The following is an 18,724-nucleotide window of genomic DNA, read 5'->3' as shown; positions in this document are numbered from 1 at the left end:
AATTTTTAAAATAAGTGTAGCAAAGCACAACTCTTAGAGACCTTGCAGTAGGGGTAATTCCTGCAGACATCTGCAGGCAGAGGAAAGCTGTGTGCTGACCTCAGCCCTGCTGCAGCACTGAGATGCGGCTCAGCCAGCTGCCTCTGTCCTGCCCTGCTTGGAAAGTTCTTCAGTTTCCTAGAGTTTGGTGGGAAAGGGAATTGGATTTCAGGCTTCCTGTTGCAGCAAATATTTTGTTGAATGGGAAAAAAAGAAAAAAGTGAATGTAAAGATTGAAGTAAAGAAGCCTCAATGAAAATATGTCTGTTAAGGAAGACAACTGATGTAGGAACTGCGGGCCTAGGTGCATGGTATTTGTTGCAGAAAGGAATGCTAGATTGAAACACTTCATAGCATGACTTGGGTTCAGTCCTTTCGTGACCTTGAATATCTGCAAGCCATTTCACTGGAGAATGCATGCAGGTTCTTAATTTCTCTTCTTAAGGAAGAGAAGTAAACTGCACTCTGCAAAATATTCTGCAGCTGTTGCTGTCCCCAGGTTACTTCAAAGAGGAGGCCAGTAATCAGTTCTCTTCCATCTTCAAATTCATGCAACTGTCGTTTGCTTGCTTCTGTGCATAAAAAAGCACAGAATGCTGCTTATATTTGAAACCGTGTTGAATTGATCCCATGGGCAAGCCTTAACTTTTCCCTAATAGGTTGTTCACTGTACAAAGTAATCAGATTCTGCAGGCATTGATAGCTTCTGGAGGTAAACAAATATAAATAGGTGTAACAGGTACCTTGGGGTGCTGTTAGCAAAGTGGATTTTGGTTTTCCTTTTCATTCCTCTGTGATCCCTTAACTTCTCTCATTAGCTAGTTCTTCACAAATAACTATGTAGATTACATAAGAATGGAAACAGTTGCAGCCATTGTATCAGCAGTATGGAATACCTAGGTTCTCGGGAAGGATGTGAAGAATTTCAATCTGGGATTGAAAAAAAAAATTAAATGTGCAAAATAGATAAAATTATTAGACCTTGAAAAGCCTGCATGTTTGTCATGATGACAAATAAGACCCTGACAAGCTGAACAGCAGAGTAGGCTTTTTTTGGTTTTATTTTCTGCTTGTTTCATATCCTTCAGCCTCAATGTTTTGTAATGAAATAATGTTTTCACTGGTCTGTTTAAAGTATGTTTGATCTAAATTTAAAATTCAATAATCATTAAATAATGGGCTTCATTGGAGAAAATGGTATGTTTATATCTTCTGCTATATGCAAGTAATACAACATTATTTTGATCCATGTGATCCATCTTGAGTAATAGCAGGAAGGAAAATCTAGCATCCACCTTTTTCATAGGATTGTTCACTGCTCTGTCATTGTCTTCTCCTATCCTTCCTTCTTACAAGAAAGATGGAGAGAGACTAAAAAGTCTACATACTCTCAAGAGTATTTAGGGACAGGACAAGGGAGAATGGACTCAAACTGGAAGAAGTTACCTTATGATTAGATATTAGGAAGAAATTCTTCACTGTGAGGATAGTGAGGCACTGGAAGAGGTTGTGGATGCCCCATCCCTGGAAGTGTTAAAGACTAGACTGGACGGTACTCTGAGCAACCTGGTCTAGTGGGAAGTGTTTCTGCCCATGGCAGATGGGTTGGAACTTGATGATCTTGAAGGTCCCTTCCAACCCAAATGATTCTGTGATTCTATGATTCCAGTTTTCTTCAGCTGCATTCTAAAGGACAAACAATAAGAACATTTATGAAAAAAATCTATATTCTTGACTTCATATCCTTGTTCAAATCTCCCATTATGCCTTTCCTCCATTGCAGTATGTTCTATGTAGTTCTTCCTCTTCTGTAGAAGGTTTTTATGTCAACTCCTCATTGTTCCAGTAGTTCTGATTAAGACTTAATCTTCTTTTTTCTGTATATACATGCAATTTCCTTCCAGATGACATCTTTCCAATATCACTTGCCAGCCTCTTCTGTATTAAAAAAAAGCCTTTTTTCTTTTACACTACCTTATATATCTGTATCTGTAGCTATCTACTTGTGTTCAGAATATAAGCTGGTCATCTGTGGGAGCTGCATTTAAATCAGTATTGATGCTATCATAATTAATGGTTAGTTGTTTGTCTAGTAAAGTTTTGATGGAGTAAAATATTACTTTAAAACTCTTCATGAGCATAGTAGGTATCTCAAGACTTGCAGGAAAATGGTGAAATAATATGCTGAAGAACAGAAATAGAAATTCCACAGTGACTAATTTCATTTTTTCATCCTGATGTTCTTCAGAAAAGATCTTTCCTTTCTTCATAATCACCTACACTTTTCAAGTAACAGTATTCATATTTAGTGGTACATATTTAGAAAACTGGTGCTGGTGTTATTTCAGCTCATGATTACATGAGAGTTCTGACGTTATTATTTCTAATAGTGCTAAGATTTTCTGAAAATAAAGGGGGTTTGAAAAATATAGAGGGTTTGTTTGTTGGTTTCCTCTCCTCCTAACCATTATATAGCTTACATTTCATTGTAAGAAGAAAATGTGTGGGATTCCTCATTTCTTCATTGGAAAGGAAGGACTTGTTTGCATTTAATGTAGTATTGTTGTTACAAATTAGCAGATAGAAAATCTCATTGTGAACAACAATTCTTTAGCTAAGCTTAAAAAAAGAGGAAAAATGGCACAGAGATGGTGCCTCAACATTAGAAAATTCAGAAGCTGAGAAGGTTTTCCCACAAAATTGCCTGTATATGTTTCTTTTCTCCTTATGCCATCTTATGTCTGTTTAGGTGCCTGTTGCCAGGCAGTATACTGATATAGCTGGGTATTAGTCTGTCCTACTGTGTTCTTAAACCTGCTTGGAGGAAGCCTGTGTTTTCATTGCTGGTAGTGTTAAAGATGTGCACAAGTACCAAAGGATATTAGGAGGAATATCTTCAAGAGCCCACAAGCAAATGTGTGGGATTGTGTCATAGACAAAACAAAAAAATGGCTGAAAATGACCTAAATATCCAAGAAGTTTTGAAGTGCAGATTTTTCTGTTATAAGATCAAAGGGGACCAGTATGTTTTAGTCGGACTTCTAGATGATACAGGCAGTGGTTATTGCTGAATTAATCCATGTCTGGACTATGGCATTATGTGCTTTATTGATTGAAATTTTACCTGTGATGCTAAAATTTCATACCAGCACAACAGTGTGTTGAGTTTGTAGTGAATGATCTGTCACACTCTACTGACAGATTTGTAGTCTAGGTTGGTATGCCACAGTTTTAAGTTGCATGGTTGAAATTATCTTATGAATGAAAGGAAAAGAGATGGGGTTTTTTACATTCAGGTGACTTTTATATAAATAAAAAACCACTAACATATTACTGGTTTTTGTAGTTTAACACAGCAGCCAAACAGTTGATAGAATTGGACAAGCCCTCAGGTTCTGCTGTTGACTCTGGAGAAGGTACCTCTGGGGCAGCCCACAACAATTCAACCCAAAAGCACACGGATACTAAGAAAAACACCAAAAAACGACACTCTTTTACCTCCCTCACCATGTCCAACAAGGCTTCTCAGTCTTCTCAGAATCGCCACTCCATGGAAATCAGCCCTCCTGTCCTCATCAGCTCCAGCAACCCAACGGCAGCAGCCCGCATAAGTGAGCTGACGGGGCTCTCCTGTAGTGCCCCCTCTCAGGTAACTCACATGACATCAGCTATAGCTATAAAGGCCTCTGATCTTCTCAGGTTACTTATTTCAACTTATTAATTGTGTCTAATTAGTAATAAATGTACACTTTCAAAAAACTTATCTTCCAACGTGAGAACATTTAAGAAAAATGTTTTCTAACACTTCTGATATGATAGCAAATAGTTTTGGTCTTGTAGTCTAGGTTTTTTTGCAGCTGTTATATTCTAAAGTGCCACAAAGATTTTTATTAAACTGTGGAAACTAGAAACTGGCATGATTTAATTTTTTGATTTCTTTTTTCTAAATTGAATATAATAATGACTATTACTAAAGTGCATGTATAAAAGTAAAATATTCACCTTGAAGATTACAAAAATTCCAGAAGTGTAGCATATTAATCTGGTTGCGCTAAGTAGGAATATTTATCTGATTTTATTTATTTGTTCAGCAGTTTGTGAAAACTAGGCTGTTTCATATAGTGATTACACTCTGGGAAAAGAGAGAGCAATGGAACCCACGAGGTATTGGTGATGTTTTACCTGAGCTTGTAGATGTGCTTTATTTGCACACCTTTGGGATCTGACAGCTTTTTACAGGACAAAAAAAATGAAAGCTGACACTGGTTAAAAGTGTGTTTCTTGTAGCTCGTTCAATGTATGTCCAAAGATTGAGAAATGTCAGCAAAAAAAACAGTGAGCAGTGTGATCCAACGCTGTTTGTGTGATTATCTAACTAAAAATTAGGTTTAGTTTAAGGTTACAAGGAGTAGAATATTGGTGATTTGACCATGAAGCTTACAGCTCTGTCAAAACCAGCTGTTAACTGCACAGAACTGACCCTTTTTTGTCTCTCCCAGGTTCATATTGGCACTACAGGGCTGATTGTGACTCCACCCCCCAGCAGCCCAGTCACAACAGGGCCTTCCTTCACCTTCCCCTCGGAAGTTTCCTACCAAGCTGCTCTTGGTGTAAGTACTGCTTAAGAAAACTCAGCCTTCCCATTTTTCTTTAGTCTTGTACAGTATTTTTTTCCATCAAGATCCAATGTACTGATTTGAAATGATGGTTCTTTAGAAATTGTGTCTATGTTATAGACAATGGTATGAATTTAACTATAGCAAAAGGCCTATTGCTAAAATGTTTGCATCTTGTAATGGATATCCATTTCTCCAGCTTTCCTCTATAATTTCTCCTTAGTAAACATGAGAAGCACTCTTTCTTCCAGAACAGTCTTTCTTTTAAGCATGAGTAGAAAAGAGATTAGCTGGGGGGAAAGTTTGGGGAAGCAAGCAGGTTCTTACAAAAAACATCAGCCTGGGACCACAGCTGCCAGGTGTTTCTATCTTACTTAAGATATTCAAGATTGTCTGAAATAACTTCAAAAGTCTGCCATCTCCTCATTAAATAAGGTGATTTTAGTTGTGTGTACACCTGTGGCAGATGAAGAAGGTGTCTAGCATTTTGAAGTTAGGTTCTTGGAGATCCATAAGAAAACATGTAGCAAATGGCCATTCTTTTGAAGGAAGAAATACATTGTAATGCTGTTTCCTTTGGATAAATGACGTGACATTTCCTCCAAAAAGCACAGGATTTCTTTCCAAAACCTCCTGGAATTCCTTAGTTTCCTATGCTAATGTTAGAAAAACTGTGGAATGCCATATATCATACTGTACTCACCAGAGCCTTACTGCAATAAAGATTGTGGATAGCAGTTTGCAGAGATCTTTAAGGCATCTTAATGCGACTTTATTTAAAGTTTTTGAAATTAAGTTCATTCAGTCTAAAATTGTGCCTATAATTTTTAAGGAGTGAGGCACAGCTGAATAATAGACCTTCACTTCAAAAAAATAAAACAGACAAGCCAAATAAAAACCCCCAAGACTTGATCTTGTTCAGGTGTCTGTCCTTGCAGTCTTTAAACTAAGTAAAATATGATGAATACCCTTGCTGCTAAATAGGTCTGGTTTTGTTTTCAACTTGTTGGCATTTGCATAATTTTACACATTTGTCTGCAAAATTTAAGGCACAATTGTCTGTCTTCTGGTATCAACTTTCTGTTGTTTATGAAAATGCTTGGGTGTGGCTTGGTACTTTGTTGCTTGGTTTGCTTCTTTCTTTGGAACTCTGAAGTTAAGTTTCAGTCCTTTAAATTATGATGCTGTTGTTTTCTGAATGATCTCCAGTACTTCCTTTTGGCATGGTACATACATGGTGGCACATGCCAGAAGTGGGTGCAATACTGCACAATCTTTTTCAGTGGAGAAGGTATTGATAGTGTAACCCTTTTACCTTTTTAGCCTGATTCTTATATCTTGAAGATTTGCCTCAATGTAGCATAAAGTTTATGTCTAGCTAAATATCCAGCCTGACGCCAAAAATTTTTGTCATCTTTTGTGAACTAGTAATTGCTCTCACCCAAGTAAATGTATTTCACATTCTTTGCTCTTCAGACAGACAATTTTATTACAGTTGTATGAACCATGTGCTTTTGCCCCGCCTTACTGACTAAGGCAGGCTGAGCTGTAGCTATGCTTTGTCTTACTTTAGTTAAATTGTTGACTCCTTCAATCTGTGGATTATCTGTGTAATCCTCCTGTTAAATGAATGCTAATCTGGAAACAGTTAATAGTCTCATTATATTTAGGTTCATATTTTAATGTCATGGAGCAGATGAGTTGAGAAAGGCCTCTTGAGGTTGTCTAGTCTAACCTCCCGTGCTCCAGCAAGCCCACCTAGAGCTAGTTGCCCAGAACTGTGTCCAAATAAGCTTTTGAATATCTCCAAGGATGGAGACTTCACAACCTCTCTGGGCAACCTGTGTACGTTGTGGGCTCTTGTTCAAGTTGGTGTCCACCAGGAAGGACCCTCAGGTCTTTTTTTGCCTATAAGGTGTACATATTATACTATAAACAATTAGCTGCTTATATACTAATCCCCTTCATTTTTTATACTTCTTTCATCCTATCCTTGAGAAAATACCTGTGAGAACTGAACAAGCAGAATCACTCTAGGTGCTGTTAAGCAGAATGCAAGTCTAGCTTGCATACATGCTGCAAACATTGAGTAATTGATTTGATTTATGAGATACTCAAGTTTTGGAGAGGATGGAGCAGGCAGCATTGAATGCATAATTTCAGAAGTTCTGTCAGAAGCTGCTTTTTTTTTGCTCTCAATAACAAACACTTCTGTTTGTTATTAAGAGTCAGGAGTTCTTTATTTGATGCCAACATGGAAAAATACCTTAGTTTGGTGGTGGTGCAAAGTCATTAAACCACCTCGGGTGCTTTAGTTGCTTAAGCTTGTTCAAAGGCGATCTCACCATGGGTATTCGCAGGAATTAAATTGCAGTGCTAAATGCAGCGTGGAGAGAAACTCCTGCCATTGATTGTCCTGTATCTTGGGGTGCTACTTTCTCTTTGTGATAACCATGTTCCTGCTTATTTTTCCAATTAGGCATATAATTCCCATTGAGAACCTGAATTATTCTCTGCCACCCTCTTTAAAAGTCAATAGCCCTCTGTACATCATGTTCTATTTCTTCTTGACTTGTTTTCAGCATGACTAAAATGCAAGCTGGCAGCTCAGGTTGGAGTCAGGTTATTCCTGTGTTCTTTTATGATAGACAATATTAGATGATGATGCGGTTTGTAAAGTCACAGACTGTGAGCTACATCTTTTACTTACACTTTTCCTCTTGCTTCATCAGCTCTTGTTTTCATTTTAGAAATGTGCAAAATAATTCTGACCAGTCAAGAGAGAAAGGGATGTTCTTGTTTCTCTAGATGTTTTCCTTCTGGAAATACCCTTCCTGACATTCCGAGTGTTAATTTTAAGCTGTGGAACAATTGTGATTTTATGTTTAATACATTAATAGTGGTTGGCTTGAGTCCTTGAGCTCTTGTATTTTCCTGCTTTTGTACATAGAAATTCCTGTATTTCTCTAAGTTTCTCCCTTTAGCTTTTTTCTTAATGTCTGAATACTAAGCAACTGAGAAGGAAATTGGATGGGAACAGGATGAGTTTCTCTTTAGGAAGAAAGTAGTTTATTTATGTCCTTACTGTCAGTCATTTTGGTGTTTATAACACTATTGAAAGTAATTGTTCTTTGAAAGCAAGGTGTTTATACACTTCTTTTATATAACACTAAACTCAGATTAAGGGGAAAAAAAGAAATCTGAGAGGATGAGCATGATTACCCATCAGTGAAGAAGAGACTAACATATTCCTTTACAGTAATCTGAATTTGTGCACCTTTGCTACATTTATCTGTCCTGAATCTCACAGCAAGGAGAAGCTAGTGTCTTCTCTTATCTCCTGTAAGAAAGTGGCATTTTTATTGTCAGCAGGAGATAATTTTGAGCTGTCTTGTTGTCTAACAAGTTTCTCTAAGACAGTTTGGATTAATTCCTAGCCCAAGGAATCTATGACTCTTTCATCTGTGTACATGTATAGGATTGCATTTTAGTTTTTTATGTTGCTCTGGTGGTTCAAAAATGCTAATTGTATTAATTTTATTTTGTCCATAATAATGTCTTGTAGATGCTCTTTGATACCCAATATTGTACGAAGTAAATAATTTACAAAGTTTCAGCCAAAATTGACACAAATAAGTTTTAGGAATGAGAGCGCTCTTGTCAAGTGACCATATACGCTCTCTACTGCTTGTATCATTTAAGCAAATTTTCATTTTCCTCCAGAAAACTTGTGATAATTTATTTCAAAGTTTTATTTTGCATCAGTTCTTTAGACACCAATATTAATTCTTGTCTTGTTTTCAGGTTTGACTCTTTGAAATTGAAGAAGCTATGAACTGAGACAGGCTTCTCACAGCCAGAGCTTTTGGCTGTGATATTGTCTCTTGCACTGTTTTTAGGGACTTCCAGCCACAGCTTTACCCTTAATTAGGGCATTAATTGGGCTGCTTATCTTGGCCACTGACATTTTTGAACTTTGTAGGTGTTTGGTATATTTAAAGTTCTTTGCAAAATATAAATAACAGATGTCAAGTTCAGTAGTTGTTGAGTGAAATGTGCACATACAATTATGTAAGGCTCATTCACTTGGAAGAAAATTCTTGGATGTAATTTATAAGGTAGCTATCTAATGGAGGAGATCTAGTTGCCATAGATTTTACTGAAAAATAATCCTAAAGTATGTGATTTGAACCATGATATGGGAAAAACAAATGTAATGTACCACAGCAAAGTTAGAATTACATTCAAAAGCAGCAGCAGAAAAACATCTAGCAACAAGAGATAACTTACTTTCCTTTCAGTCTGCCTTTACGGTCTCTTGAGAAAGTGAAAAGTGCTTTGGATTGCAATCGACCTAGATGTCCATACTGCTACTTCTGCAGATTGGAAATGTTGACTTTTAAATGGTGTCTTGGTGTGTGCACTTAACTAGCAGAAAGAGGTGGTCTATATTTGGATGGTTTGCATTCACTTACGTACTGAGGGTTTCAAAAATTAAAAAATACATAATTTTTCTGGTCCTATTCTCTCATGCACAAAAGAGAAATTGCTCTTTATGTTGAAGAATATAAGGTAGTTTGAATTATTATTAACCAGGCACAAGCCGTGGGGGTTATATAATACACTGATGACATTTAGCTCTTTTATGTAGTTCCAGTGTAAGTTCAATAGTGTAAGTCAGGAGGTTTTAATAAGAATTATCCTAATTTTAATCAACCAAAATTCAAATCAACTTTTGTTGTGAAGAGGAAGCAGCAGGAAGAAACAATGAGGTTTTGTATGAGAAACCTGTTTTTGATAACATATAGTTTAGGAATTTTGTTAAACATAAGCCTTAATTTGTTAGCCCTCAGGGAATTTTGCAAGCCATATATTTTTTCCTAGACATTGTGGGAGTGAAGACTGTTAATGAATGTTCTTTTCCACTGCTGTGCCTTTTATTATTCTTTGAGTGAGGCGATTACTGATCTTCAATTAACTGATATGGGAATTCAGCCTGATTATATTTAAGTTTAGTAATATGCATGTGTTTCTAGAGCATTACTATAGATAGTTTTTGAAGCTGTAACATACATTAATTATCAAATCGTGTAATTTTTCATCTTCCAATTAAAAAAAAAAATATCACTTGTTTGCTGGTTTATATGCTTGAAAGTACACCTGGTGTCTGAAAAGTAGTTGCAGAAACATTCAATTTTTTCCCCTCACCTACCTAAAATACTCTTAATTATTGCTGAGCATACTTCATTGAATCACATGTGGTTTGTATATATTCTTTCATGGAATGTTGACTATGGGAACCATCAAAACTAGCAAGTGCCCTGAAGGTAGGTGTGTTTCAAAAATGGTTACATGCCAGAAAACTTCTTGAAAACTTGGCTAGATCATTTGGGTCTATTTTACCAAGTTGTAGCAGTGCAAGCTGTGGAGTGTTAGTCCTCTAAACTCTATCAAGTAGTTTATTTAGATTTCTTGCCAAGTCTTTGGGAGTTTAATTGTGCTGTGGCTCACTGCTGGTCTCATTACCGTATTGATAGACACAGTGAGGGGAGCAGAACCTCATGAATAAAGCATAATAAAATAGAGCTGTGAAGATGCCTTTATTACAGCTGAAGCTTCAGTGTATATTGTGTGTTCAAATGAATAAAATGCAATGTTCAGCATCTTCAGAGATGCAGGAAGTATGGAACCATGACAATCTTGACATTGTGCATGAATAGGTTTAATTTTAAAGATTTCCAACTAATCATCTCCTAATGTGGATTTACAAGCTCTACCATATATAAAGAAATCTAGATGCCTAAAAAAAGATTTAAATTGATATTCTATTGATAGGTTGCATGGAAGTTAGATGCTCACATGCAGCTTGGATTCAACTAAGACATTTGTTGGATGTGTAACTGGGAGGGACAAATAACTTCAGCTGTAAAACAGCTGAGAGAGAAATGTTGGTATTTCAGTGTGAATTGCCTGGATACTTTAAAAAATTGTTGGGTAATATATGAAGCAAATGCAATTGTCATGTTTGTAAAAAAACCCCTATTAGTATCAAAGCTCTCAGTGATGTTTCTCCAGCAGGTCATTTCTATTTAGTGTTGGATACAGAAGGCCTACTTGGTCTTAAGAATGTGTTAATGTATGACCAGAAAAAATGCTTTAAATAAAATAGGAATATTTCACGATATAACATGCAATTTATCCCAGCTAAGTGTAACAATTTTGACTGAAACACTGTAAGAGTTGATCAGTTTTCTCTAGATTTGAAAGTCTTTAATTTTGCAGTTCTTTGCTGTGACTTGGCAGTATAAAGCTGGTTTAAAGAGCTGTCTTTTTATTAACATTTTCACCAAATGTAGAAGAGTAATAATCACACAGTGTAGAACTAAAACTCTGTTTCCATATAGGTTTTCATTTAAAAAAAAAAAAAAAAAAAAACAGAAGGAAAAGGGCAAAACCCCTTAGAAGTGAAGTGTTTTAGGGGAATTAAAATGACTTTCAATTACATATTTTCCAAACTGATAATGTAATGCTGTGCATTTATATGTGGATATATTGGAAGTGCCAGACACTACTTCAGAATATTTTGTTAATTAATATTCTAGTTCTGTGGGTTTTAGGAAGATTGTGTTCGAAATTAATTCAGCTTCACTTTTTCAAAGGTAGGAGGTTTTTATTACTCTTTTTCTGTGTGTTGTAACACAAATAGTTATTTTTGGAAGGGGGGAAGGAAAAGCTCTCCCTTTGTGAGTGCCTTTTCCCAGGAGTGTCAGTACACAAGGTCCTAAAGAATTGTCTGAGGCCTTACAGAGCAGAAGGTAACAATTGCTCCATTGATTCTAAAACGCACAGAAGTCTGTAGGCAGGACCCCCATTACGATCTGTGGTTCCTTTTTACTGGGGTATTTGTTAAAGATTACCAATCTTGATAATACTGAATTTCAAAAGCTAACTCTTTAAACTAGAAGAATAGGAGAAAGAGGTAACAATAGCTCAGTGATTATGGTCTCATATTGTGCTTGCTTTTGTAACCCATACATCAAAAGAAAATTACCCCCATAAGGGGTGCTTTTGGGTGCACTGCAGCTGAATTGTATATTATGTTTCAGCTTCGGGTTACAAAAACAATCATGTTATGAAAGTACAGTCAGCAGCAGGATGCAAAATCTACCTCCTGGAAGGCTTCTGAATTTTTGTCGAGCCCTATCCTAAACATGTTATAACTAGAAACACCATTTTTCCTGTGCTGAGAAATTGTTTGTCATTTGCTTAATTAGCTGCCAAAACTTCAAGGTTTTAAATGGAAAGAAAAAGAAATATAGACAAAGCTAACTCCAGTTATATTGTAACAGTATGTAAAGCAACACTGGACTCAGTTGCTTTATTCCACTTCCTTAGAATATCATGACTTTTTTTTTTTTCCCCAGCTGATTGAACTCATCAAACAATATTGATCATCTGTTGCTATTTTTTTTTTTTTGTTCTTATAAAATCAGAATATGAATCCCCCACTTCCGCCACCACCTCTCTTGTCTGCTGCAATCATTGCGTCGGCCGCTTCTGGACCTCAGTCTACAGGTGTCATACAAAGGTCCGCATCAGGATCTACTGACCAAGTGGCACATTTACGACAGCAAACTCGTCCAAGTGTGTGAGTAAAATTGAAACTTTTCTCCAGAGAGAAAAATGGAACGAGATCACTAACTTCACCTGTGCATTTAGCGTGGCAGCTGGCTCTGATCTGCTGGAATTGCCAAAAAGCCAAGCATGCAACTTAGAAATAAAGCATGTAGAAAGGTGATATCCCCAAACAGGTCCCATACTGAACATTGTTTATGTCTTAGATAAATATAATCAGCTGTTGCTGTGTATAGAAAGAACTCACTTCAAAAATATAAAGTATTTATCATGCAGAAGATGAATGAGCCCTTGCGTTAGCACTGAATACTGCATAACTCAAAAGTGTCATTTCACTGGAGTGAATTTATTCAATGTTTTCCATTTTGTATGGTATGAAAAGGCTATTCTCATATGGAATAATTTATGCCAAAACACAGAAAGTGCTGTATTTAATTTAGACTGTTAAACGTGTTACTGTCAGACTACTTGTGTCAGTTGCAATTGAAATTTGACTGAAGATTCTACAGTGCACTTAATTAGTGGGCGGCAATTTGGAATGAAGGCAGAAAGCTGCTAGCTAGCATTATGTCTTCACACAAGCAAATGTGCGTCATCCTTTTGGATGAAAATATTTGGTATATTAACATGTGTTGCTAACAACATCTTTCTTCTCGAAAACTTCTTTGTGTGCAGCTTGGGGAGTAAGAACGATAAAAGAAAATGTTAAATTCAGGAGATGCTGAACCATCTAATGGGACAAGTTTGAATAAGGACTGCTTTTGTTCTGTCCTTGTTGTCTTCCCACCAGGTTTCCTCCCACTCCAAAAAAGCACCCTTCTTGTACAGCAGGTGCATCTGGATTTGGGCTGTTTCTTGGTGTTAGGCATTTTAACTTTGCTTCTTATGGATTATTGCATCTAGTGCTGTTAATCAAGTTCCCATCTCATTTACTCCCATCTTCCATCTTCAAAGGGTTGCTCTATATGAGGATACTAATGAAATTTGGAATAAATTAACTAAAAGGGAAGTTAATGAGCATCAATTAAAGCAGATCAAGTGCTTTTCCATAGAGCTTCAGTGTGTGGCTTTGTAGATCACTGCTAAATCATGCACCAGTGAAGCCTTCTGCTGCCAGTGTTGCCTTTATGGGCTGCCTTTAGAGCGTGTTTTTTGCTTGCTTTGGGTACCTGTCTTGCCTTTAAAGGATTTTTGTAGATATTGCAAAGTTTCTTGGGTGGACAGCAAGGAATAAAAATGTCATAAAAATGCAAAAAGGAGAAGCATGCAGTTAATGCTATTGTTACTGTGCACAAGAGAAATATCTTGATGAAAGAATGTTTTCTGAAGCTCCTTTTTTGCACTTGGGATTACAAGGGGAGTGGGAAAGACTGGCACTGCAAGTAACTGTGGATCCTTTTTCATAAAAGGCGATAGTCTAGCCATCTACTTAATTGGCTTCCTCTTGTGAAAAGTACATTTTAGAGAAAATGGGATTTATTGAAATGCTGTTTTGCATGGGCCTGGGTCAATAATTGTCTATATGGTTCAAATGATTTTTTTAGGTTCAAATGCAGCAGGAAATAGAACACTGTGGTAGTTAAAATGTTATCACTTTCTAATAATAGAGAACTGTGCAACCCTATTTGAAAATTTCTCTAGGAACATTCCAAGATGCAGCTACAGGAGCTTCACCTTTTTTTTAAACTTTTTTCTCTAAGAATTTTTTTTAAAGAAAAAATGCAAATGTGTCTGAACTCTTAATATGCTTTCAAATGCACTGTATTATGCTGTAGTGTTGCTTAGAAAAAAAGAAAGGAAATAAACTTTACAAGAGAGTTTGCTGCTAGCCACCTTACCCATAGACTTCAATTTCTAGTCACTTCAATTTCTAGTCATCTTTTTCTTTTGCACTGAATTTTGCACAGGATCTTCCACTTTTGCAGTTTGAAATGTAGTTCTGACACTGGTCTTTCAGCTATCAGAACTTCTCCATTCTCCCCAGCTCTCCAAATAGAAAAGAAATTGATGTGTCACAAAGTGTAAGAGATATGAGAAGCAGGTGTAGGGAAAGAAAAGTGGGATAACTGGGATGTGTAGTTGATAAACACCTACTTAATTAAGATCACTAACTTCATTAAGAAGATGGACAGTCCTGTTACAAGTCTTTTGCATTCTTTTAAAGTGCACTTCAGAGGATATTCCGAACTGCCATTGTTTCCCCTTAATGTTACCATAACTTCTGTTTTAAAATTGTAATGGTATGATGGATTATATTATCACAGCCATTTCTGCCATGCCTTCTCATCTCTGACTGAACTCTCTGTGCCAGAAAACACAAGAGATGTTTTGAACTGTGTTAGTTTTATCATTTGCATCTCTTTTCCTGTCTTTTAGGTATATTGCTATCTACCCCTACACTCCTCGAAAAGAAGATGAACTGGAGCTGCGGAAAGGAGAAATGTTCCTGGTGTTTGAACGCTGCCAAGATGGCTGGTTCAAGGGAACTTCCATGCACACAAGCAAGATTGGTGTTTTTCCTGGAAATTATGTGGCTCCAGTTACAAGGTGCCGTATTATACAAGTGTCTAAATAGTTTAGCTAGTTTCAAATCCAAAATTATTCTGTTCTTGTATTAAATGCTACAAATGCATAATCTGTAGAAGACCTGTGGGTTTTAGTAACTAGCTGATTTTTTTCAGTTGTGTTTTATTGTTTGCTTTAAATTTTGGCAGGACGGTGACAAGTGCATCACAAACAAAAGTTCCCATGTCTACTGCTGGCCAAACAGGACGAGTGGTGACTATGGTCAGCCCTTCCACTGCTAGTGGAACATCCCAGAAGCTCCAGGGGAATGGTGTGGCAGTGAACTCCAGCACAGTGCCCACAGCAGTGGTTTCTGCAGCACATATCCAAACCAGTCCACAAACCAAGGTCCTTATGCACGTGACAGGACAAATGACAGTCAACCAGGCTCGAAATGCAGTTAGAACAGGTAAAAAAATACCCACAAAATTTGTTACCTGTAGTAGACAAACTGTAGAGTCCATCTTGACAAATGACTGGAGTGAGGGTCTGTGTAAGTATATGCTGAGGTTTTTTTAAAGCTTTTCTTAATGTCATTGTTTAGAGTTGAATGTTTTCTGAAACAACAGTCTGAGTTGTTCGATCTTTTATTATTCTTCTCTAAGCAACTGTGTGTATGTACATACTCCCACTATTGGAAATTTATATGCAAGTACTTCAGGTGGAATTTTTCTTTTTTTTTTTGTTGTTCCAGCAGTATCTGGGATGGGGACATTCTTTGAGCTTTCCCACTCATATGCAATTCATATAGTAATAAAAGTGATAAGAACATCTGAGTCATAGCTTATTTTTTGTGTGTTAACTGCATAAGAGCTACAGAGTGCTCTAATTTAGCATTCACTTTTAAATTATCTTCCAACATCTTTGAATACCTTTAGTGTTCCTTTTCAGGTCTCTGGCTCAAGGTTGGTCCTTAGGCATTCCAGCTTGTTCTCTAACATTGACTGCAACTTCTTTCAGCTTTGACTCTGAAACACTAAGGCAATACTGGCTTCAAGATCTGTATGATCTAAGTAATAAAATGCTGTATTTCTGAAAGGTGTAATTCTTCATTTACTGTCTGGGGCAGGCCACATCATAGTGAAACATGCCTTCTTGTTATTTAAATGCAGATCCAAAAAGACTGATAGTGGTGTTTTCAAGAGGTTTTTGTTTACCAAATCCATGCACTCCTCTGTGGGTTTGCCAGGCTAAGAAAATACCACATAACTGGAGCCAAATCTGTTCCAGTTGCTTCAAGGTCCTCAAAAGAATAAGAAAAAAAAAATGAAAACTCCCATTTCAGACTATCCCAATGTTCCCCCTTTGAGCCTTGAATTTAGGGTCTGTGATCTCCTGACTGAGCATCATGACAAAAGGGATTTTTTTAATCACAGGATTCTTATTGGCGGAGCAAAAGAGAAAGCAAAAAAATGGTCATGGTATGCTCTGTTATTGCCATAAGAAGGGTTATTTCTTATGCTCTCAAGACCCATGGATTAGCCCACTTTTCAGAGTCATGCATCTCCTAAAACAACCTGTGCGTGTTCAGATGTCAGCACCAGGTTTGCTTTTGAAGGCAGGACATATGTACATATGTCTTTACTTATTTTATTTCCTTAATCGGCCCCATCTTCTTCCAGTCTGATCTGAAGCTGGAGCAGGTGTGTTAGTCCTCTGTAACAGCTTTATTCTTTGCCTTTAAATAAAAATAACCAGATGCTGCTGGCAACTGCTAAGAGAAACTAAGCAAAGCATCTGTACTTTCCTGCTTCTTAGGCACAGGTGGTTTCTACTCAAAAGCCTTCTTTTGAACTGCCTAGGAGCTTGCAAGTGACAACACAAAGGAGAAATCTCCTGTGGGCTCCAGAGGCCTTTCTGACCCTGCATCTCTGCATTGCTGTTAAGATGAATAAGCTTTTACACTTCCATTCAGCTGAGAATGTGACAACATACTTCCCACCGACTTTTCAGGTCCAAAATGAAAAATCCAAAGGGACTGGACTCTCATCACAGGGAACTTAACATTGGATTGTGCAAAGGTGTGCTCTTAGTCACAAATACAGACCTGTCCCTTATAAGGACCTGAGCACTGAAGCAATAATGGCTGCTTTATGTTCAAACCTTACAGAGAAATTTGTAGTAAACATCTGAAACATGACCCCCTTGAACTTTCCTTAGCACATTCACTGAGTGTTTATCTTTGGGTGAGGTTTCACAGGTTAATGCAGGGCTCCAGCTTCAGTTTAGCTCAGGGCTTCAAGGACCATTCTTCAAACGACCTTAGTGAGACACTGTTTGGTATCACCTTTGCTGAGGGAGTATGCATCCTTTGATTGTAAGGATCTGTAATGAAAATATATATATTCTGCTTATTTCATTAAAGGATAATCTCTATGAAAACAGGGTGACTTGAAGCATTTTTCCTATCAACTCCATCAGCAATAAGAAAACAAAACCAGAAAGCTCCTCCATGTTTATCATACATAAATTGCATGTGAGTGTAGACATATCTTGAAGAATAGCAGCTACTTCTAGGAAAACTGATGCTGTCTCATGGACAAAAGCCAGCATTAATATATGGTTTTTGACCCAAAAAAGTCTTTCTACAATTTCTTTATCTTTCTTTTGAAATGTTCATGCTACTCAAGAGTTGGGAAGGGTCAGCTACAGAAGAAGAGGTTATCAAAAAACTAGACATAGCATATAAGTGATGTGCTTTTTTTTTTTTTAAATAAAAAAGAGAGAATTTGTGTTTCTTACTGCTAAGATTGTATTTGGATATAATACTGTAGGATTGTTATATAAAATTTGGGACCTTTGTCAGTCTTCTCTAATACACTGTTGCTGCAATCTAACCAAACTACCAGAGGAATTTGTAGAAAGCAGAATGAAGAGAGCAAGTGCTGGAGGTTTGGTTCCAGAATTTCACATAAAACAAGTCTGAAACTCTATTAGTATCTGTAAAATCAAAAGTTGATAACATTGAGATGCACATGCACCAAGCTAGAGGGATGACCCCTTCTTAGACAGAAAGTTTCAAAGTATTTGAAGGAGAGAGGTTGTGCAGCACGGGGGTGCTAAATTTTGGCTCATACTGTTTGGTTATGTCTGCATTTCATAACACCCAGTGGTGCAGAGATGCCCAAGCTGTTGAAATGGTCTAACAGCATGCATATATGACTGACCACATGACTTAAACAGCAATGTTACTTCTTGGAGGGGATAAATTAGTTCATGCTAAGCTCTGTGCTTGCAGCTCTGCGCTGCAACCCAGGTTAATATACTCAGCCCTGTGCTATTCTCCAGCTTCCAGTGTAGATGTTCCTTTTATTTCACAGGGGTATGAGTAAATCCACTTTATATATTTAAACATCCCAAGAGACACCAGCTTACATTTTCAGAGAAAGCACTCACAGCAGTAATTGCCACTGTAATTTCCATTGTTTGAAAGACCTGTGAAATGTGTTGTGGATTTTGTGAATAGTTTAGGGAAACAATCTAATTATGTTTTTAGCAGCTTCTATAAGGTGTGTTTCTTCCTACTTTCCTTTATATGTCCTGACAACTACACATGGTATTAAAAGGAACAAACAAGTTCCAGGCAGTATTTAGCTAGCTCTTATGTACTAAAGTGTAATCTTCACTTTGCATCTGTCTGTATGTGAAACATTTGACTTAACAGCTTGGATTTCTCCACAACAGAGAAGTTGCAGTGCTGTTATTCTTCTGTTGCATACTGGTGCAAGTAGGAGAGCATATGCAACTGCTTTATTCAGGTGAAATAGATTTGGTGGTGTGTATCATGTCATTACAGTAGTATAAATGGAAGTTATAAAGGTAAGAAGAAAACTTCTCGTGATTGATTAGCTGCAACACAGTAACTGTAC

The 18,724-nt window shown here is 37.1% G+C and overlaps 1 protein-coding gene across 2 annotated transcripts in view; it reads left to right on the top strand.

The window, feature by feature from the left end:
• Positions 1-18,724, top strand: part of SH3RF1 (SH3 domain containing ring finger 1) — an 82,621-nt gene that overhangs the window by 53,313 nt on the left and 10,584 nt on the right. For both annotated transcript variants that reach the window (XM_041480077.1, XM_041480076.1), the window contains exons 5-9: positions 3,386-3,688; positions 4,539-4,649; positions 12,149-12,303; positions 14,667-14,837; positions 15,005-15,264. In XM_041480077.1, coding sequence (XP_041336011.1) covers positions 3,386-3,688; positions 4,539-4,649; positions 12,149-12,303; positions 14,667-14,837; positions 15,005-15,264 — 1,000 coding nt within the window. The remainder of the gene's footprint in view (positions 1-3,385; positions 3,689-4,538; positions 4,650-12,148; positions 12,304-14,666; positions 14,838-15,004; positions 15,265-18,724) is intronic.

The sequence above is a fragment of the Pyrgilauda ruficollis genome, unplaced genomic scaffold (assembly GCF_017590135.1).
Source record: "Pyrgilauda ruficollis isolate IOZ18807 unplaced genomic scaffold, ASM1759013v1 scaffold5, whole genome shotgun sequence".
NCBI lineage: Eukaryota > Metazoa > Chordata > Aves > Passeriformes > Passeridae > Pyrgilauda > Pyrgilauda ruficollis.
Note: the sequence above shows the minus strand (reverse complement) of the source record. Positions and strands in the feature narration are given on the sequence as shown.